The sequence below is a fragment of the Macrobrachium nipponense genome, chromosome 18, assembly GCF_015104395.2.
Source record: "Macrobrachium nipponense isolate FS-2020 chromosome 18, ASM1510439v2, whole genome shotgun sequence".
Lineage (NCBI taxonomy): Eukaryota > Metazoa > Arthropoda > Malacostraca > Decapoda > Palaemonidae > Macrobrachium > Macrobrachium nipponense.
In genome coordinates, this window is record NC_087211.1 from 55,920,482 (window position 1) to 55,944,337 (window position 23,856).

Sequence of the window (23,856 nt, forward strand, 5' to 3'; positions counted from 1 at the left end):
TGAGACGGTCAAAAGAACCTCTTGCTTAGTCCCTAGCTGGAATTTAGATGTTGTTCTGCTCTTCCTGAGGTCCTCAAGATTCGAACCTCCCCATACAGCTTCGTTCAGAGACCTCTCGATGAAGACTATTTTTCTCTGTGCGTTGGCTTCAGCGAAGATAGTCAGCGAGCTGCAAGCTCTAGAAGGTGAGGTGGGTTTCCAAGGAGACTCCGCTGTTGGCTCTTTTCTTCAGTCTTTCCTAGCCAAGAATGAAAACCCATCTTCACCATGGCCCAGGAGCTTTAAAATTAAAGGCTTATCCTCCTTAGTTGGGACAGAAGAGGAGAGATCACTTTGCCCTGTGAGAAGCCTTAAATTTTATCTTCAGAGGAAGAGAAGACTTGCGGCTAATGCTACCAATCTCTGGTGCTCAGTAAGGCCCTTATCTAAAAATGCCCTCTCATTCTTTATCAGGAATGTTATTAGAGAAGCCCATGCATCGTGCAATCGGAACAGTTTAGACTTCTGAAAGTCAAGGCGCACGAGGTAAGGGCCATCACGACGTCTTTGGCTTTCAAGAAGAATATGTCTTTGCAAAACCTCATGAAGGCCACTTTTTGGAGGTGTGAATCAGTCTTCTCTAATCACTACCTAAAAGACGTTTCGATTACGTATGAAAAGTGCTTTGGGCTAGGCCCTTACGTATCGGCGGATTCAGTGCTGGGGCAGGGAGCTGAAACACATCCTTTTTAATCCTTTTCCCTGTTAGGTTTTAATATTGAGTTTTTGGTTGTATGAAGGAGGTTGCAGGAGGCAGCTCCTTCTTTCGTATACTAATATTTGTTGTTGGTTAAAGGTTGGGGGGGATCCTGGTTTTTTGTGCGCTTTTTTGGGGAGGCCCCCTATTTTTGGGCGTTTTTTGGGGGGTAAAGTTTTGGGATAGCCCCCGGCCCCTCTGGCATGTAAGTGGGTTGATCCCCATTGACCAGATCCTGTTTGGATTCTGCCAAGTAAGTGGACTCAGTTCCCATTGGTAGACCCAAAAGAGTTCCGCAGCCATAGGTCACGCCCTCGCTGTAACTCTTTAGGCAACTCAGACTAATAGACAGTAACTATGCAGTCTTCTGCCTGATCAGGTAAGAACCAAGGGTATATTTTTATTCCTTTAACATGTGTTGTCCCCACTTTCAAGGTGAGTGTATGTCTCTTTCCCTCCACCAAGGGTGTCAATCAGCTAAGTATATATCTGACAGGGAAGTTCATGTACAAAAATGTTATTGTTAGTATACAATAAAGTTTTGTACATACTTACCTGGCAGATATATACTTAGCTTAGGTCTCTGACGTCACAACAGAAAATTCAAAAATCGCGGCACACGCTACAGGTAGGTCAGGTGATCTACCTTACCCGCCGCTGGGTGGCAGGTGTAAGAACCAATCCCCCTTTCTTGTCAGATTATTTTCTTCCACCTGTCTCCTGAGGGGAGGCTGGGAGGGCCATCAATCGTATATATCTGCCAGGTAAGTATGTACAAAACTTTATTGTATACTAACAATAACATTTTTAGAATATAATGTAATTCATGAAAAGCTTCCTTGTCATTTTCAAATTTGTAATGTAATTGTGTCTGCATCTCATAAAGTCATTAATAAAAGTTGGAGGATATGGTATTTTGAGGAGACCCTTATACTGTATATTTGTTTACAAACTTAGTTACATTATGATTATGCAGATAATTAGATAAACAAGAAATATAGTAAACATTCTCTTCACAGGTAGAGACTTGTGAGGATGGACCCCATGCTTCTCAACTTGGGTATCGCCCAGCAAGCAACCACTGCAGCAGCAGCAGTAGCATCCTCAACGCCACCTGGAACTGGCCAAGTGAATGGACTTCCTCAGGAATCAAAGCTTGCTACTTACATAAGTGTGAGTTGCTAGGGGTACATTTCAGGTTACAATAACTAACTTTATCCAGAATGTTCTACTAATTTTAAAGCTTAGGAATGTTCTCCGTATACATACTGCAGTACTGTTTGTGAATGTTGATAATTACATGTTGAGAAGCATAGCAAGTGTGGTTATCATTTCTGTATTAGTGTTTGATGTCCTTGATATTGGTTTCATTTTAGAACCGGCAGCAATTAACCAACTCTCAGCAAAATACGTCTCTCACCAAGTGTGTTGCTGCTTTGAGTTTAGATGGCGTTGGCTCAAGGAAAGTTAGTGTGGTAGGTAGATTTGGAGGTTCTCTCTTTGTTCAGGAATTTTGTTGCATGTCGGTTTTTAAGTGTAGTGCTGTACTGTAATGTACTGTGCTATTATTTGTGTCATTTCAATGCTTTAGTGGAATTTTAGGCTTTTTCTTACCTTTTATCTTTTTGTGAAACTCCCTTTCAATATCTTATCTTCTTTATTATCTGTGTCAATACCTGAGTGTACAAAGCAGTGATCTCACAGCTGCATTTTTATATTAGTGTCTGTATTTTACAAAATCACTGACTTCAAATTATGTCATTATTAGTGATAAATTAGGTTACTGAAGTAGTCTTATTGTGTGGGTACCCTACATTCTTCTCTCATTTGTTGGCTCACATTTTTGTATGGTTTCTGCATGTGAGTGCACATTATGCTTTTTCTTAAATGCAACTTTCTTCCAGTAAAGTATTACGTATATACTACTGTATTACATAGAATTATCATTGTTGTGTAGTCACTGGTAGGAATGGCTGTAGTACTGTGCTGCCTTTGTATGAACCAGTTTTTATTGTGGTAACAGTGCTTTTGTGCTTATATTGTCTTGCTATCTTATTGTAACATCTTAGCATGTGGTGTCAGCAGGTATTGTTTTGGCAGTAAGTTTTCATCAGTGACCATAATTACTGACCTTGTTTATGCATTTTTCTGTCTCATTGGCATCAATTTTACTTAGGACTTCCCTTGCAATACTGTAGTTACCAAATTTGGGTATGACGTAACGTTATAACCCTTTTTTTATATATATAAATGGCACATTATTTATTAAAGATTATTTGTCAAGTATACATATTTGGTCTGCTTTGCCACCTTTCTTTTAAATTATTTTTTTTGTATGTGGGACTTACCCAGTAATTATATATCTAAGAGTTTTCCAGTAGCCTAAATTAAAATTTTTGCAGGTAGCGCTTTGATGGTTCAGTGTAGGTATACAGTACCATCCCCCTGCAGTAATACCAGGAACGCCTTAGCTAATCACATCATTCTGTTTTCTGCCGCGCTCGACGAAACATGTAGTGCTTACAGCAGCTTGTTCTTATTTTCTGGTCATATCACCGGATTTCAGTAGTGTTACAGCCACCGGAACGCATTCATAGCCTTCAAGCAGGATGAGTCGTGTCTTTTGTTTATTTGGTTCAGATTAACATTTAGCCTGATACTTGCTGTCTCCGAGAATAATAAATATGGCCTTAAATAGTTTTTGAATGGATCACTATTCAAGTAGTTCAGATACTTTTGCATATATCTTTTTACTTACTGGGCTTAACATAGGTCATTGCTTAAGTATTGCCTTCATTAATTAGTCTTGATGTTACATCATTCCTGTAGGCCAAACTTTCGTTTTTAGAATAATTTGTTTACTGGCCATGAGCTATTAGCAAGACACCGTGCCAGTGACAGTTACCCTAGAACAATCCTTTTACACTCGTTATTGTTCACCAGGTTTAGGCTATTCTCAAGCCGAAGGTAATGATTACCTTAAAGTAAGTCCAGAATGTTATCCATTCTTTTATCCCAAACTTTTGCATTTACGTATTTACTTGCCGGGATTAGGCTACATGTAAGTCACCCATTAATGATTACCTTTCAAGTAATTTTAACGTTGCAGGAATGTTACATCATTTCATTAGGTGGTATTTTGATTTTGGGATTTTGTTTACTGATAGTAGACTAGTTGCAAACTGCCGGTAAATATAATTACCCTAAAGGTAATTTGTGAATGTTAAGACTTTTTAGGCCAAATGTTGGCAATTAGGCCAACACCTTTTGTTTTGTTTACTATGCCTGCATTACTCATCACTTTCCTTTGCAAGACAAAGTGGAAGTTGAAAATGTATTAAGAAGAGAATGGTGTTATTGTATAGTTGCAGGAGACCATAGGCAGATTATTCCCGTCTATCAAGTATCAATTACCGGGTTTTTCCTTCGGCAGTGCAGTGGAACCTCTACATACGTAAGTCCCTAAGTACGAAAAATTTAGGTTACAAAAGAAAAGACGGAAGATTTTTTTTGCTTCTGTTTACGAAAATAATTCAGGTTGCAAAAGGGTAAAGTCCGAGATTTGCCTGGCTGCCGAGAACAATTTTAAAACTGGCGCGCCGCCAACTCAGTAGACTCGCCACCATCCTCCCGCTATTCCTTTGGTTCCTGATGCTAGTCACCGGCGTAAGATCCTGCTCTCCTATTAGTCAGCATCTGTCCCATCATGCCTCTATGTAAAGGCGTTCCTTGACCATTTTTTGTGGCAGCGTTATCGTAAACACCTGGAATTTGTTCGTTCACATATGCGTATTTCGTTTGTTAATGTAAATTCGCGTTAGTGATTTCGCTTTTGTTGTACTGTAAGTTGCTTTATCGTGTTGTGTGTGAACTTAATAACTTACATTATTAGCCATGGGTCCCAAGAATGTTGCTGAAGTTCACGGAAAGAAGAGGATGGCCTTTCTATGGAGACGAAGATGGAGATAATCAAGAAGTGTTAATGTTTTCTGCCATTTGTTAATGTGTTTCGTAAAGTTTAGTATTAGTGTTTTCTGCCATTTTTTAGTTTGTTTCATAAGGTAAAGTGTTAATGTTTTCTGCCATTTGACCTCCCCCTCTGTCGCCACTTTCGGACGTTACCTCACTCGAAAGGTAAGGTTTCACATTTTACTACATAAGTACGTACATGTACACAGTATTTCTTGTACCCTGTATACTAATACACTTTGTTTACAGGTTCAGTAACAGTTATGTTAAGTATTGAATGGTCCAGATTGTTGTATTTCATTGTTTATTGGTCAATTTAGCTTTATTATAAAATTTACTGTGGTGTTTTTGTAGGGCTTGGAACGAATTAGGGAATTTACATGTAAAACGTACTAGTTCTAGATATGAAAAAATCAGGTTACAAAGGCCGCTTCGGAACGGATTAATTTCGTAACCTGAGGCACTACTGTACTTTGGTACATTACAGGACAGCTGGGATGGCCTCGGTGTACAGAGGTATTTTCCTGGTTTCATACAGTTATGAACATTCTCGTTCGGTAACCTCTCAGACTGGAGCTCAGGCCACTCAAGTTAGATAGCGGGGTACAAACGAGGCCACCGAGAGTGTGTAATCAGTAATTAAATTCAATTACTTTGAATTCCTGATAATTCTGTTAATTTTTTCATTTTGAGTAATTGGTGATTTGAAAATACGTATCCATCTTATTCGTTTGTATTAGAGTCTGATTTTGTGTCTAATATGAAAACTACTTGTTGATATAAATTTATTTTATTTTGGACTGTTAACGTATTAATTTATGTTAATTTTCGTACGTGTCTGAATAAACAAAATGCTATTTCATATATTTGTAAATAGTTATTTTATTCCTTTATCACTAATTAGAGAATAAAAACAGTAATTTACAATACTGGAGTGGAATTTTTTTTTCTTACATTATACAAAAATGTACATATACATTTACGTGATTTTAACCCTATCGTAATCGGATGATGCGTAGTGTGTCAATAAGTTTTTTCCGTAAGTGCACAGATGACGCATTGGCCGCCTCATGTGTAAGGTATTTTCAGGAAAATTTCACAAAACAAAATGTCGGTCATAGAAAATTTACTTGACACCATTGGGTTGGCAGATAATGAATCTTGAAGAAAACACAAACCTAACGCTGCCAGCTGACGCGCATGCGTAGCTACTAAGCGTTACGTGCGTTAGTTCAACTCAAGGTTCCACAGAATTTACAAGTTCTATAAGCGGTCCGAATTTTTTTAGTCTGTTGAATTTTTGGCGTTTGTAAGTACATTTTGTTTTTGTTTAGTGTTTTTATGTGTAAGCAAGTGATTTTGCTATATTGTGAATACTATGTAAAAAATCAATGTTTCTATATAATACTAATCGTTTCCGTAAGTTTTCGTAGTAAAAGAAAAAAATTGTTTGTAATCACACGACAATTGCTCAATTTCATTCTAACAATACATATACCTTTTTTATGCATTTTATAAGAAATTTATTCAGCTTTCTACTGGTATTTTTAATATTTTTCTATCTTTGTCCCTTACTTAGCTATGGTACAAAACGTCAACTTAAGTAGGTTGGAAAATCTGAAAATTGCACTGTATAAAAAAAAAAAGCATTTTTTAATCAATTACAGCTCATTAGCAAACACTTTTGTAGCAAAATTATTGCTTCCACGAGAAAGATCAAACATTTCTACACAAGTCAGGTACATATAAAACAAACTCCCCAAACCTAATTATTATATTTTTCATGATTGCTTCCAAAAAATATCTACAATTTTTCTTAAAAATTTCACGTTCATCACATTGTTTTTATTATTTCCAAGCCACGTAAAGAAGTTCTGATTGCTTTAGGAAATAATTGAATCATTTGCCGACATATTAACACTAACCATAAGTATATATCTGTTTTAGTTCAGACATACTGAATTTTACCAAAAAACTTTTCCATGCCCATGTTCTTTTCGGCCCTGGGGAAAAGTCGTGTACCTTACACCGTTATAATTTGGGCCTGTGCGCAAGAGGATTAAGGAAATAAGAATGCCTTTATTTCCCTAGATGCCAGAAATTCCTGTAAAGTAGTTAATAATCAATTACTGATCGCATATTTTCCTACAGTAATAAGTAAATAATTGAGATCACCAGAGATGGAGGCATCTTGCCTCTACAGGCAGTCCCCGGGTTACGATGGGGGTTCCGTTCTTGAGGCACGTTGTAAGCCGAAAATCTTCGTAAGCCGGAACATCGTCAAAAATCCTAAGAAAACCTTACTTTTAATGCTTTGGGTGCATTTAAACCTATGTAAACTGCATCCTTATTGCATTTTTCATAAAAAAATCCTTCAAATATTGATTATTTTGCATTTTTGATGCCATATTTCTTCTGCCAGATCAGTGTTGTAGGCGCCGTGACCCTGGAACAGGCGTCATAACCCTGGAAATAATATCTGTTGAAAATAATAGAAAAGCGCCTTAACCTCGGAACGTTGTAAGCTGAATCCGTTGTAACCCAGGGACTGCCTGTAGTCTGTCCGAGCGTCATTTTGCGTTATTTAAATATAAAGATTGAATATAGGAAACACTAATATTACGTACTAATGATAAGTGCCAAAATTTCAAGCTTCGGTCAACTTTGACTCTACCGAAATGGTCGAAAAACGCAGTTGTAAGCTAAAACTCTTATATTCTAGTAATATTCAATCATTTACCTTCATTTGGCAACAAATGTGAAGTCTGTAGCACAATATTTTGATTTATGGTGAATTTATGAAAAAAAAAAAAAAAATTTCCTTGCGTCCGCGCGGTAACTCTTCCGAAAAAAATCAGAAATTTTTTTGTCCGATTGTCGTAATGTTTACACCATTTTAAATTAGCCGTTACATAAAGTTTTATGTATGAAAATGTGTGCAATTTCATGTAGAATACAAAAAATAATAATTGAAGGTTGTAGCTTTTTTCATTTTCAAAATATTTGCATATAAATCACGATAAATAGAAAAAAACCACGTTCGGTCAACTTTGACTTACTGAAATGGTTGAAAAACGTAATTGTAAGCTAAAACTCTTACAGTCTAGTAATATTCAGTCATTTATCTTCATTTTGAAACAAATTTGAAGTCTCTAGCACAAAATTTAGATTTATGGTGAATTAAAAAAAAAAAACTTTCCTTCCCTCCGTGCGCGGATTCTCCGCCGCAAATCTCCTAAATGCGTATGTCGCATTCTCGTAATATTTGCTCCGTTTCATATTAGGCGTTTCATAGAGTTTTATATATGAAAATGTGCGCAATTTCATATAGAATACAACTAAAAATAATTGAAGGTTTTAGCTTTTCTCTTTTTTGAAATATTTGCATATAAAATAAAATATATAAAAAAATTTGGCATTCGGTCAACTTTAACTCGAACGAAATGGTCGAAAACTGCAGTTGTAAGCTAAAACTCTTACAGTATAATAATATTCAATCATTTATCTTCATTTTGAAACAAATTGGAAGTCTCTAGAACAATATTTAGATTTATGGTGAATTTTTGAAAAAAGATTTTTTTACGTCCCTGCGTTACGAATTCATGCATAATTTTTTGATAATATTTTCTCTGTGTTGCTTTGATCGTTTTGTAATGTGTTATATACCAAAATGATCACAATTTAGTGTACAATACAGCGAAAAAAATTAACTCTATAGCTTTAACCGTTTTGCTCAGCGCGATTTGAATACAATTATATAGGAAATTTTGTTTTCGCGCTATCTTATATCGCATTATTTATATATGATAATGATTTTTTTTTTTTTCATTTCTGATGGTTGCATACTAAACTTCAGGCAATGACAAAAAAAGGAGCCAAAAATGAACTCTTAATCTTGGAAACTAAGCACGCTATGATTTTTTGAAAAAAAAAAAATTTTTCCACTTCGGCGCTCACTCCGAGACCCCCTTGGCATACGGGAGACGATTTTTATTATACCCCTCGGCGTTAAACGGTTAATATAAGTTTTTAAAGACATGATGGTTTCTTCATAGAAGTTATTATCAATTTATTCAGTGATCTATAAATAGCTTGACAGTAACAAGTACTTAATTTATTTTATCATATTATATGGTGTTTATGGTCTTTTACTTAATCAAATACGTGTACAGTATTTTTTAAGATGGTTTATCAAAACTATTACCTTGAATGCTTGTGAATAGTAGTTAATCTTTTGTGCATTTGTTAAACAATGTTTTCCTATAAATAAGTTTCATTTTGAATGACATAATTTTAATAATAATCATACTCTTTCCAGTCATCTGTTGGGAATATCACAGAGTTTGTGCCAGGTGCAAGTGGAAATTCTGGCCTTGCCCATTCATCCTCAACTCCATCCTTCCATACTTTATCTGGCATAGGATCTCCTAGCCTTGCTACATCAGCTTCACTGGGTTTTACATCCATGACAAGGTCATCTCCAGGAGGCATTGTAGCATCTCCTCAGAGAGCAGCATCCCCCCAAGGTTCTCCCACCAGAGGCAGACGGTCACCTCAAGTCAGTGCTACGGGTGAAGAGGCAAGTAGTGCTTCCAGTGTGCCTACCTACCACGAAAATGTTGGAGGAACGACTTATTTCTTCACTGCCCAAGACCAAAACTTTGCAGCTGGAGCTGCAGCACCTTCTCCAGCACCTTTTTCAGCACCACAGCCTGCATTGGTGTTTCCACCATTTCATGTACTGCCGCCCACGCCTGCCCATGTCCATCATCTTAGGTCTTCTAATAATCCACCTCATTTTTTTATGAGTGATGACCTGAGACATGAAATATTAGAAAGACATGCCCTGACAATGGCACATATAGATCCTGAACAATTTCCAGGTAAGAAGTTCATTCTTTTGTTTCCGTAGAGATACAAGTAGTTCTCTAAGAAGTTTAGCAGGTATACTTTTAAAAGTTTTGGTAAAGTCGGTGAAACCTATTTCAATAGATTAGCTAGTAGCAAGAAGAAATTAAGTATAGATGATATGTTCAGTTTAGCTAGTAGCAAGAAGAAATTAAGTATAGATGATATGTTCAGTTTAGAATACTGTATGGAATGATATACTATTAAGAAAAAAAAATCTTTGAACATTAAGTTAAGGTAAAATACAATTTTTTTCTTTTCGTAAGAAGAATCGCCCATTATTTTGTGTCCTGGTAGTGTGAAGCCACTTAAATTTACTACATTATTTAAAATGAATCTTACCTACTGTTAAAGTTAGCATATATCTTACTGCCCGTAGGCACAATCTGCATACAAAATAATAAAAGAAAATGATTGGCTAACCCACTAGGACTGTCTGTAATCACCTGTTCCCCACCAGGTAACATCGGAATGTTTACATTCTTGTCAGAATTCTTCATGCTATGTCCTTATGCAGATTGTGTGAATTGGCATATGTAATAATTTTGATGATTTCGAGGTGATTTTCTCCTGTACAGTACAGGCAGTCCCCAGCTTATGATGGGGGTTCCGTTCTTGAGATGCGTCGTAAGCCGAAAATCATTATAAGCTGGAAACTTTAACTTTTATCAGATTTTACAGATTTATTTAATTTTTGTTAGACAATATATTTTGGTACAATTTTTTATTTTATATTTATAGATTTAATGAATTTTTATCTTAATGTTTAATTTGAAGGACTGAATGGCCATACGTATTTGCCCTAGGGCTTGGTATGTTTGCTTAAAATCAATAAATCAATCAAACCTATGTGGTTCAGGAGAAAAATAATAGGTAATTGAGAAATATTCTTTTATTTTGGTTAGAAATTTTGACTATATATATTAGGGCAAAGATCCCCCCCCCCCCCCCCCCCCCACACACACACACACACCACACACACACACACACACACACACCATAGTGATCGACCTTATGTGAGGGAGGTGTCGGAGCCTTGGCATCTGTCTGTAGCTCACCCTCTGTAGTGTAGTGCCCTGGGTCTGTTGGTGTTCTCCATGAACAGGAACCATGGCATGTCTTGGGACCAAGGTCTATGCCCTTTGCCACTTCTCTAATGTCTTTTTGGTTCGGGTTTGACACATTCTCCAAATGAGTTGTTTGGCTTTTTAGGGAGAGTGACTGATGTATATGAATTGGTAGAGTTGTTTAGGAATAGTACAGACATTATTACAGATGATAACCCTCCCCCCTCTTGCCATCTACTTATCTAGAGTGAGTTAGCCTGGTGATGGAACAGCTCTCATTTCTCAGTAATCACCTCTGAAGTGTTGTGCACATGGCTCCAGCTGTCGTCAGCGTTACATGGTGACAACATGCAAGAACCTTCTACCTTCCTTACCCAGCCAGATGTCCGGTACTTACTACTGGCATTCTGTGACGTCATTGCTGACATTCCATGGTGTGTCACCTGGCTTTTTTTGGCTGGCCATCTTCGTCCATAGATTGGCCCCCCCCCCCCCCCTCTCTCCTCCTCTCTCTCTCTTCTCTCTCTCTCTCTCTACCTCTCTCTCTCTCTCGTCTCTCTCGTCTCTCTCTCTCTCTCTCTCAGTTCCTCATTTTAGACTTCGGTTTCAACCAAGATTTGATTGAATCTCCTTTAGTATACATACAAGTGGTGCATAGCTCGTATTGTTACACTTTTGCTTCCTTTTGCCAAAGATGAATCTGTTGACTGACGCTTTTAGTTTATACTTCTACCTCATTGTTAAATAGCTCTGCACCTAACACAATCACTGTGTTGTACTTGCAACTGTGTTTGTAGGGTGAGCTCTTAGGAACAAACCAACCTAGGCGATGTGCCGGCATGTTGCTAGTTTATACAACAAAGGTTATCTCAGATGTGTATCCTTTAATGTAGGATTTTGGAATGCTGCTGCATCTGTTGCTAGTTTTGGAAGCTGGCTTAGGATTTGGGTACAGTGCAGATTTTTTACCGTCCTCTCTTCAAATTGGAAGTTTCAAGTTCTTTAACCAAGGAAGCAAAGACTCCTCTAATTGGTAAGGTACTTTGACCTAATTGTGAGGCAGAAATATTTAGGGTGAGGTGGGGTAATACCTTAGAGAGTGCACAATGTGCCCAGAACAAACTGCACAACATGGCTCACCTATGGTATACTCATAAATCCTTAACTCGGAGAATAAGTGTCATATTTTGCACCTTAAAAATTTTTGGGAAATGGTGGGTACTCCAAAAACGCGGGGAAACACAGACCGGCGGGTGGAGGAACCCTCCAAAAACCAAATTTCCTGTTTTTAGCATAATGACACTGATAATCAATCTTCCAAGAAGGCAGTGGGCTAGATCAGAAAGACTTAATGACATTAGACATATGAATAGGTAGAGTTGAACCCACCCAATAAAAATTTCCAGTTTTTTACATACTGACATCAGAATTCACTAAATATCACCTTCAACTTTACACAAAAAGATGCTGTTCCACTTTTGTTATGCATTTCAAAAATATTCAACATGTCAAAATATTCAAAACTTAAAAATATTTCAAAATATTCATAATTTCACGTATCTGTATTGGGGGTCGATGTTTCCCAGTATGTTCATGGTTGGTAGTCCCCTGAACCATATTCATAGTCGGTAGTCCCCTGAACCATATTCACACCATATTCACGGACGTGAGGCACTATATGGTAAGTATGAAAAATTACAACAGGCATCCAAAAAATCAATTTTCTGACTTGATAAACACAGACGTCGTGATGGCGTAAACCTGTTGCTTTCATGTTGTTCGCCGAGATGATTGCTGTGTTGGTGGTGAGTTTTGGCATGTAATTGAAATAGTTTTCAAACCAGAGCATCCAGTCGGTGCTCCCCCTCGGTTGGTATTCACCTACCTCACCTCACCGTTGAACACACACATACGTTTATACAGTAATACCCCGAACTTACATGATTCGAGTTGCGCAGATTCACATTAGCGCGAACTTTTCATTGGAACCTAACTAATTATTATACGCAAGTTCTTCACAATAGTGCGAACAGTTGCGAATCCTCCAGAAACACTGTAAAACCCTGCAAAAGTGTTTGTTTAATTTATTAAGCAAATTTTTAGTTTTACAGTGGGGCCTTGCTTAGTCACGGATCAGCAATCACGGATTCAGTTAATCACGACAATGCACCAGCGCACACCGCCTCGAGTGTGAGACAGTTTCTGACCATGAATGGCATGACCCCACTTACCCACCCTCCCTATTCACCCGATCTTGCTCCCTGTGACTTCTTTTTGTTCCCCCGAATGAAGAAAGCCCTCAAAGGAAAACGTTTTGCAGACGTTGAAGAGGTTCAGAAGAAAACGACGAGTCATTATTAAGCCCCATAACTTCACAAGAGTTCCAGAATTGCTTTCAACAGTGGAAAACACGTCTGGATAAGTGCATTGCTTCAAATGGAGAATACTTTGAAGGTGATAAGACTGTAAACATGTAATAATAACTGAATAAAATTCTATGACACAATTCCGGTTACTTTTGGGTCCCCCCTCGTATATATATACAGTGGTCCCCCGTATTCGCGGGGGATGCGTACCAGAACCCCCCGTGAATAGTTAGAACCCGCGAATGTTTGGAATCCCTATACAAATGCTAAAAACAGCCTATTTTGTTAGTTTAAACTCAAGAAGAACCACTAAAAATTTTCATACTTGGTTTTTTTAATAGTTTTATCACAAAAAGTGCTTTTTATGATGAAATTGTTAAATAAAACTCAGAAATTTGTGGATATTTCTCAAAGAAAAATACCGCGAATGCACGAATTTCCAAACGCTCCCAAGAGAAATCCGCGAATTTATCAGAACCGTACGCGAATATGGGGCCTACGTATATATATATATATATATATATATATATATATATATATATATATATATATATATATATATATATTCTATATATCTATCTATACTATAATATATCCTTGGTTTTTTAATACGTTTTATCACAAAAAGTGTCTTTTTATATGAAATTGTTAAAATAAACTCAGAAATTTGTGATATTTCTCAAAGAAAAATGACCCGCGAATGCACGAATTTCCACGTTAGAAATCCGCAATGTTTTGAGTCCCAGAATCCATAGAACGCGAATATGGGGCCTACTGTATATATATATATATATTATATAATATATATATATATTATATATATATCTATATATATAATTTATAATATATATATATATATTATATATATACATACACAGGTGGTCCCCGGGTTACGACGGGGGTTCCGTTCTTAAGACAGTCGTAACCCGAAAATCGTCGTAAGCCGGAACGACGTTCTTGAAAACATGTCCACAGGGAAATTTCACTACTAATTTGCAATTTTTCTTAGGGCCGTATCTATAAAAATTTATCACTAATTTCACTTTTTTTCATGTGCAACACTGTGTATTCACAAATTACTGTATATTTTCATTAAAATACAAAGAGAAGAGGAGAGAGAGAGAGAGAGAGAGAGAGAGAGAGGAGAGAGATAGAGAGAGGAGAGAGAGAGATGAGAGAAAGAACTTCCTTAGGTTTTCCATGATTGATGAACGTCTGTAGGCAACTTTTTCCCCATCCCTAAAATACATATTTTCTCCTAGAAGAGAGAAAGAGAGGACTGTTCATTTTTATTTTTGTCTGTCCCTATCAATTCTTTGCTGAGAGCGAGAGAGATAAAAGGAAGAAATATAAAACACCAAATGTATGACAAGTATCTTGTGGAGAGAGAGAGAGAGAGAGAGAGAGAGAGAGAGAGAGAGAGAGAGAGAGAGAGAGAGAGAGAGAGAGAGAGAGTTGTCCTTACAGTATTTAAAAGAGAAATGGAATGATTATTGTATTTAAAATACTCAGATATGAATTTTGTACTTATAGTATTATTATTGGAAAATATTAATGATAACTTATTACATACCCTCCAGGAAAATGATCTCATCTCAGTGAGAGAGAGAGAGAGAGAGAGAGAGAGAGAGAGAGAGAGAGAGAGAGAGAGAGAGATGAGAGAGAGAGAGAGAGAGAGAATTACATAAAACCATTAAATTCGTTGACCATTGTATGGCATTGTTAAGCTTGAGTGTCACTCGAGATGAGGTGGGAAATTGATACAGAAAAAGACAAAGGGAAGAATTTTCTTTTGAAATTAGTTATCGTATTATTACTACTTTTATTATTAAATTTATTTATTATTATTATTTTTATTATTATTATTATTATTGAAAATATAATAAAAAGTTTGGAACACGTGCATCTACCATAAAATTCTCTCATCTCAGTAGAAAGAGGAATTATCCTTACAAGTGAAATGGAAAGGTAATTTTTATCTCTTTAAAATACGACCATTATGAATTTTGTAATTAAAGTTTTCATACATTTCAACTTACCTGTCATATATACATAGCATACGACTCCGTCGTCCCCGACAGAAATTCGAATTTCGCGGCACACGCTACAGGTAGGTCAAGTGATCTACCGGCCTGCCGCTGGGTGGCAGGACTAGGAACCATCCCCGTTTTCTAAACAGATTTCTCTCTGTCGCTGGGAAGGTAAACATATGTTTACTTTCCCTCCTGATTTGATTTTCGTGTTTCATCGCCATCGATTTCTGGGCCGACTTTTACAGGGAAGTACTGGATCGGTGGTTTGGCATACGTTTTTAAATAACTTTTTAATAACTTTTATTGAATTAAACTTCGAAGGTTTTCAAAGAATAGAGGATGTGTAACTACCGAAGTTTTCGGTAGACAATTACATAGTTTTGCAAGAAAAGGGAAAGGGAAATATAAATATTTATTCATTGACAAAGTGTAATAAATGTTAGAATTTGATTGAGGAAATAAGGTAACTTCCTATTTGAGGAAGTCAGAAAAACATAGAACTAGATATGCTTTCTTTAGAAGCTTTAATAGCCTCGTTCTGACAAGCAGTTAGAATATTAACAGTACTAGTAGTGTTGTTTCCTCATCACCTTCTTACTTACACGAAACTACAAATTCATTTGCAATTTGAAGATAAGGAATGTAGCTCAAGATACGAGCTATTATAAGGTAAGAAGTGATTATAGTGTTCCCCATTGCAAATAGAGGGTGCGTCTGATCGGCTCTGTCTCGCTCCCAGGCCTAGACCTCTTCCAAGCTCCCTGGCCCGGAGGAGAAGGAAAGTCGAAAGCCGTACGGAGGTTATGGAGAACCCCCACCGATCAGGCTCCCCTCGGCAGGTTCTGTAGGACGTCCCGACTGCCAGGGGATAAGCCATTGGAAAGGCATCCTAATTCAATGTGTTCCCCTTATTATATCGTCTTGACGAATAAGGAGAAGAAACATTCAACGGCGTAGATTAAATGAAGATGCGAAGATAATCCTTGTCTGGCTATCGGAACCTCAGAAGAGACGAAGAAAGGAAGACATCATTCGATAACAGTTGCGGTAGAGGCATTGCCCTATCCGGGTTCGTCCCCCCGTACGGTTGGACGGGGGGGGGAGCTCTATCCCATGGGGGTTTGAAATAGTTATTTCAATAAATTCCTCATCGGTACATGTATATGAAAATATATCTATTCTGAGAAGAACGAATTAGATATTAAAGAATATTTGTTGATCGAATGAATTATATGGATCTCGTTTAGTGAGTACACATATAACTTTTAAGCTTCTAGCTCCTTGGGCATGAAGCTCCGGTAACGAGGCTCAATGCGCCTAAACAAAAGCGTCTGAAACAAGGCGCAAAGCGCCTGAAACGAGGCGCAAAGCACCTGAAGGGCCTGAATATAGGCGCAAAGCGCCTGAAGCACTATGAACCAGGATCTTCATCGGAAATGGAAGTCCTTCTCATTCAGAAGAAAGGGAGGGCTATGTCGAAAATGGAAGTATTGTCGAATTCTAAGCAAGAACAAATGTACAAGAGATCGGAACCTTCCGCACAAGCGGAACCTTCCAGAAGGCGGAAGATTCCAGTTTCGAATAACCTTCCAGACGTACAGAACTTTCCAGGCGAGGATCGCCTTTCAGATGCTCGGAACTTTCCAACAAGAAAACTTTCCAAGGGCGATACGTCTGCTAGGATCCAGGAGTATTCTGATCACGATACTCCTCCTAGGCGCCAGGAGTATCGTGATCGGAACGTGATACTCCTGCCAGGTGCCAGGAGTGTTCCGATCACGATACTCCTCCCAGGCGCCAGGAGTATTCGGAACGCGATACTCCTGCCAAGCACCAGGAGTATTCCGACGAGCACGATACTCCCTCCCAGGACGCCAGGAGTATTCGGAACGTGATACTCCTACCAGGCGCCAGGAGTATTCCGATCACGATACTCCTCCTAGGAAAGCGATACTTCTGCCAGGCGCCAGATATTCCGAGCACGATACTCCTCCCAGGCCGCCCAGGAGTAGTTCGGAGCGCGATACTCCTGCCAGGCACCAGGAGTATTCCGAGGGGGACGAGGAGTATTCCGATCGCGATACTCCTCCCAGGCGCCAGGAGGTTATTCGGAGCGCGATACTCCTGCCAGGCGCCAGGAGTATTCCCGAGGACGAGGAGAATATTCCGATCGTGATACTCCCTCCCAGGCGCCAGGAGTATTCTAGGCAAGATACTCCTGCTTAGCGCCAGGCACTTCTCCTACAAGAAGAGCCTGACAACCGCCAAGAGTCCTCCAGGCGAAAGGTGAAAGACATTCGAGGCTTCTCCTGATAGGACGGGAGTTGTCGCACAGGCGGCCGTTGCCCTTGTCAGGATCGTCTTAATGCAATAAAGGCAAGAGCAAGCTCGGCTTTTTCCAGGCAGGGACTCAAGATGTAGCACAGGCTGCCGTAGCCCTTGTCAGGTTACAGTCGGTACTGCTAAAAGCCCTTCACCTTTCGAAAGGAAGCGCTCTCCTCCGGTTGCTCAATCTGTGTCCCAACTTGAGGAATGGAAGATAGAGCAGAATTGTGAGAATTAGTTCAGTATTAGTAAGAGGATATTAAAATCATCCTCCTTTCTAAAAAATAATGCAACCAACCAATTTACAGAAAGATGGGGCAATCGTTTGGAAGTTGAAACAAGATTCGTACGAGCTCTCATTCATTGATTAGAGGCTCTTCCAGATAAGAAAGGCGTAAAATACGGACTTATCTCCAAGATAATAAAAGCTGAAGAGATTCTCTTCGATCCTCGGTTGTCATTTGCGATCTCTTTCGACTAATACTCATTCGGGATTATTGACGAAATGAACGAAGAGAGTAAGATTTCCATTCTTTCTCTGCATGTCGGAAGGAAAGAGTGTCGTAGAAGGCTTTGCTGTATACGACTACTGAATGACAAGTCATATACGCAATACCATAGTTGCCTTTCTGGTTCGCTACGGAATTATCTATATCCTTACAGGATTTTCCTAGTAAGGACTTTGCTTAAAAGGTTTGTTACGACAATACCTACTCAGCTGGTATTTAACAAAGGTTGTTTGGCTTAAATTTGCATTATTGAGAGCTTTCTTAGACTCCGAGAATAATTTTTATTATATCCATTCATTGAGGTAGAACTGGCAACTCAGGAATGAATGCAGCCAGGCAGTGAACGAGACGGCTGTAATTTGTTGAGCCAATCTAGTACCATCCGGTTCTCGGTACGTGAACGGTTTTTGGTTACATCTTTCTCTCCTAAGGGATCGAATGCTTCACGTATATTCCCCACACAATCAGGGACTTAACCACGAATTGAGGGGATTTTTTTAGGCAAACATGAATAACATCGTATTCGTTGTAAGGATATCTCTCTGCCTCGGCGAGGAAAAAATGTAGTAGGAAATTCACCTTAAGATAACGTACGGTAAGCCTTATGCACACACCGTGGTTAATTACAGCGTTCCTACTATCCTTACAAGAGTTTTCCTAGATGAAATGCTGTTTACCACAATGTGACGGGTGGGATTATAAAGGATTTTAATTCGGCAGAGCACGATTTTAACATTTATTGGAAAGAGTTGTCAGACCCTGCGGAAAAGTATTCACAGATCTCTTCGCAAGGCAGAAGATGAACGAGGCTTCTTATAGATTGCTTCCGCCTTTTTCCTCGAACAAGAGAGGTAGCAAGATACGCCATCTTTAATTTAAATAGGGGAATAAACTTTAGTCTTTTTTCCCCTAGTTATATATATTCTTAACACATATTAAAATAAATGGGCGTCAAAGGAAGAAGATGAATGCATCATTTTTGGCAATAAAAAAGGTTGGATTCACAGAGGTCACGTTCTTCTTTCAGCATGTGTCGGAAGGTTTTTCTAAGAGAGTAGAGATTTTATCGGAATCTATTATAAATATTGGACCTGAAAAACCTATTCACTCTGAGTCTGTCTGCCGTGCAGGACTGACCAGAAGTAAATATGAATGAGAGGATTTTTTCAAGGGAAGCTTGATAATTCCTTTAAATATGTTAAAGACATAGAGTGCTGCAGATCGTGCTAGATAGAAAGGGGAAAACTGTCCTCTTCCGATACCTCTGTGAACCACATAATGGTTTTCTTCCCTTTCAGAGGGAAGAATCACCTTGGTATTTTATGCTATCAATTGAACACAGTAAAAAAGATATACTCTGTCTAGACAAAGAATATTAGAGATGGTAGAGAATTAAGATCTTCGGGATCTTATACAATACCTCTATACGATAAGAGTAAGAGATCTTATACTTAGATGGGAGATCCTAATTTGGGCCTCAGATTCGTGTTCCGACAAGATGGAACTGCTCCTAATCAAATGTTTCTCTTGGTCCTAAACGATCAAAAGGACAAGTGAAATTTTTGGGCTTTAGAATCTGGAATCAAATTCTATGAAGACTCGGCAATGGGTTCTGGCCAGCATAGTATGTTTGGCAAAAGAACTAAAGCCTTTTATTCCTGGATCAACGCTTTCAGATAGAGGTTTCGTTGTCCGGGTAATGTAGTGACATTGTCATCTACAGAAGAAGACAAGGTTTAAACGTTTACTGACAGAGGTCTTTGGAAGCGCGAGGAGGGCTCAAACTACTTCCCAAAAGGTTCAGAGAGATACATTCAAGAAGCTAGAAATTCAGGAGTCCCTACCAAATTTCAGCTCAGAATCTCTTTAAAATTCCAAAAGCTCCTTCCCTTCCTTCGGACAAGGATAGGGAAGCTTCTGCAACGAGAAAAACTCATCAACATGTAGGAGGAGAACTCGTTAGCAACGGAAGTATGCAATAAGGATCCTCCTCGGAGGAAGACTTGTCTCTCGGACTTTTGAGATTTCCTATCGTCTACTGGATGTAGCGGACTAAATTTTGATGAATGTGCAGGAGCAATTAGCGTCTTTGGTAGGAGTACTTTCTAAAGAGCCTACTCGTAAAAAGGATGACAGGCTTCCGATTAAGAGATCAAATACCGATCTCTGTCGGGAGCGACGAACCCTACAGGGGAGTTGTCGCACAAGCGGCCATCTCTGGGGGGGAGCGATGCGTTAGGCAGGCGAGACGTGGGAAAGGAAGTAACTCCTGCCAAGCGTCTGGCGCCAACTAGGAGCCAGGCGCCAAGTAGGCGCAAAGAGCCTGACTTTACTGTAGATCGTTCTAGGCCCAGATCTTCATCCAAGCAACAAGAGCCAACTGGAGAAGAGAGAACTCCTGATAGGAGTATAGCGCCCGCTAAGCGCAATATACTTGCCATTCGAAAGGCGCATTTCCTCCATGAGCGATACTCCTACCAAGCCACAGGAGTATTCGGAACTAGATGCGCTTCCATAGGTCAGGAGTATTCGGGAAGAGATACTCCTGCCAGGCGCCTTGAGTACTCTGACCTCGATACTCCTCTCAGGAGCCAGGAGTATTCTAGACTTTTTACTCCTACCAGGCGCCAGGAGTATTCGAAGCGCGATGTGCCTACCAAGCGCCAGGAGTATTCTGAGCTTAATACTCCTAACAGGCGCTAGGAGTATTTGGAGCGAGATGCTCCTTCCAGACGGCGGAGGTAGTATTCGAAGATTTTTTTACGACTGTCAGGCGCCAGGAGTATTCCAAACAGGATACTCCTCGCGCCAGCCAGGCGCAAGCCAGGCGCTAGGCTTCATCCAGATGAGATCCAGTTCAAAGAAATCCTAGTCTTCTTTGAAACAATGGGGATCTCTAAAGCACTTCATAAGTGACTTGATGATACCTTCAAACAGCTGAGAATTTAAAAGCTCTTGAAGTGCAAGCTTTTGCAAATTCTTGTTCTTTTCGTAACAATATGTCAGGAAGACATATTAGCTTTAACATATGAGAGATGCAACTAGTGTTGACTGCTCATTACACGAAGGACTTCAAGTTAACCTACGAGAGATCCTTCTCTCTTGGTTTATACGTATCAGCGGATATGTTGCTGGGATAAGGAGCCGACACTTATCCTTTAATAATGAGTTGAATTTATTTTAACTCAGTGATTTTTTTTTGAGGTTTGAAAGGAGTTTGGGGATAACTCTTTTTCAATTTAGCGCGAACCCTCATGTTAGGAACAGGTGATCGGGATCATCGGTGTTGCGCTCCTTAGTTATGCCAATAGGCATAGGCATGTTGTCATATAGCGGATTAGCACCCATTTGACAAATGCCAATTAGGCTCGACCGAGTAAGTGGATAAGACCCCATCGGTAGACCCACAAGAACTCTTGGCCACAGATCACTATCTTGCTAAGGCTCTTGAGACGAAGCAGACTCCTATGCAATAGCTAGGAAGTCAACCCTTCGTCTAGAAAACACCGAGGAACCAAGGTCTATAAATACCTACAACATATGTTGTTTACCTGTCCTAGTCAGTAAGTTAGCTGTCTCTTGCCCTCCACCAAAGGGTGTCAATCAGCTATGTATATATCTGACAGGTAAGTTGAATGTATGAAAATGATATTGTTTATGATACAATAAAGTTTCATACATACTTACCTGGCAGATATATACAATTGAAGACCCACCCAGCCTCCCCGCAGGAGACAGGTGGAAGAGAGAATCTGATTAGAAAACGGGGATGGTTCCTAGTCCTGCCACCCAGGCGGGCATGACCGGTTAGAATCACCTGACCTAACCTGTAGCGTGGGTGCCGCGAAATTCGAATTTCTGGCGTCGGGGAACGACGGGAAGGGTCGATAGCTATGTATATATCTGCCAGGTAAGTATGTATGAAACTTTATTGTATCAAAACAATATCATTTTATTTATTCATTATTATTATTATTATTATTATTATTATTAAATAAACTGAAATTATCAATAAACATTTTGCACTAGTTACCATAAAAATTCTTTCAATCCTCGGTAAAAGAGAGAGAGAGAGAGAAGAAAAGAGGAGGAGGAGGAGAAGAGAGAGAGAGAGAGAGAACAAAGTGTTTATCTCTCTCTGATTTATAACGCTTCCAAGCGAAAGAGACGGATGGAAGTTACCACTAATGTTATGACACATATTTATCTTGTGTGGCTAAAGAGAGAGAGAGAGAAGAGAGAGGAGAGAGAAGAGAGAGGAGAGAGAGAGAGAGAGTTAAACCCGTTAATTAAAAGTGACTATGGAATAGATTAGTAACGTATTGTTATTGCTTTAAACTACTATCACATATGAATTTTTGTAATTACAGTTTATTATTATTATTATTATTTGAAAGTATTAAAAACAAAATAGTTACAGAAGTACATAAAAAATCTCGAGTCTCAGTAAAACTGAGAGAGAGAGAGGGAGAAGAGAGAGAGAGAGAGAGAGAGAGAGAGAGAGGAGAGACAGAGGGGGGGGGGGGAAATGTTCATGGAACCAACGTGATTGCAACACTGCAGCTTTCCCCCAGCTTTTCCCCCTCCTGGCTGTCACCCAGAACTTGATATATAGCTTGACAGTTTTAAGTACCTGGAATCTGACAAAAAAGGTTACTGGAAGTTAACTTCAAGAAGGGACTGGGTATTTTCCTTTCATTTCTTTTCCCATAATTTTAAATATAAGCCTAAAAATATTACTAATTCAAACGGTATTTTTCTTTAATGAATTGATATTGATTGCTGTATAAAAGTTAATATTAATATTTCGAAAATAGTTAAATCATTTATTTATCACTACTAAAAAACGTACATCTTTGTAGTATAGAGAGAGCCGAGAGAGAGAGAGAGAGAGAGAAATTATATGTGATTATTTTCGTTGGACAAATACAAAGGAGAAAGAGGAGGAGAAGAGAGAGAGAGAGAAGAGAACTGTGCTAAAAAACTATAAATGGGATTCTTAATCTTATCATAGTTATGTGTTTTTTTAAAGCGTCGTAAAACTCGGAGCGTCGGAAGCGTCAGCGTCGTAACCTCGGAACAAAAGGCGTCGTTAACCCAGTGGGCGAATTTTTTCAAAAATGAATATTTAAGAAAAAGCGTCGTAACCTCGGAACGTCGTAAGCCGGACACCCGGTCATAAAACCGGGGGATCGCCTGTGATTATATATATTATATATATACTTATATATAGTATATAATATATATATATCTAAACTGTTGAAAAACAGATAGGATGCCTTTCCCTACTCCTTCCTTCAGAATATATCTTCTTTTGAGCTCCATCTCTGGACCTTATGTATTATAATCTATATAATATATTATATATATATAATATATATATATATATATATATATACATATAGATTAGTATGGATATATTAATATATTATATTATATATTATATTATATATTATATATATTATAGCTATATATATATATATAATATATAATATAATATAAATATATTATATATATGCTATATATCTAGATATAACCGTCGGCCCGCGTTTAAAAAAACGGCGCAATCAGCTCAAACGGCGAATCGGTTTTACGGCAGGTCGTCAAAAATATTCATTAAAAAAATAAGGCCTTTTAAAGGTAGCTTTACGGCACACAAATTTCAGTTAAACAGCGCGCTAGGCCGCCGTCTCTAACGAGTTTCATACATATGTAGAAAATGCCGTGTTCAGACCATAAAGGCTTATGCCAAATTAATTAATTAACAAATTTTATGGAGAGTTAATTACGTAGGTATTATGGTAAAAATATATGCCTCTGACGCTGGTTCTAGCCGAAAATATCGAGTTAGCATAAAGTGCAAATTTAGCTTATGGATGTGTCGATTCAGATTGTTCCTGATTTTTGTTTAAAATGTGTGTGAAAACAATATTACGTTAGGAA

The 23,856-nt window shown here is 38.6% G+C and overlaps 1 protein-coding gene across 3 annotated transcripts in view; it reads left to right on the forward strand.

Moving 5' to 3' along the window:
- The window catches only part of LOC135197088 (PAN2-PAN3 deadenylation complex subunit pan3-like), a 331,370-nt gene that overhangs the window by 31,807 nt on the left and 275,707 nt on the right, over positions 1-23,856 (forward strand). For 2 of the 3 annotated variants that reach the window (XR_010310552.1, XM_064224045.1), the window contains exons 2-4: positions 1,756-1,909; positions 2,113-2,211; positions 9,024-9,588. Coding sequence is in view for 2 of the 3 variants with exons in the window: in XM_064224045.1 (XP_064080115.1) it covers positions 1,772-1,909; positions 2,113-2,211; positions 9,024-9,588 (802 nt within the window). In the remaining variant the exon portion in view is untranslated. The remainder of the gene's footprint in view (positions 1-1,755; positions 1,910-2,112; positions 2,212-9,023; positions 9,589-23,856) is intronic. The other variant, XM_064224046.1, reaches the window with a different exon arrangement.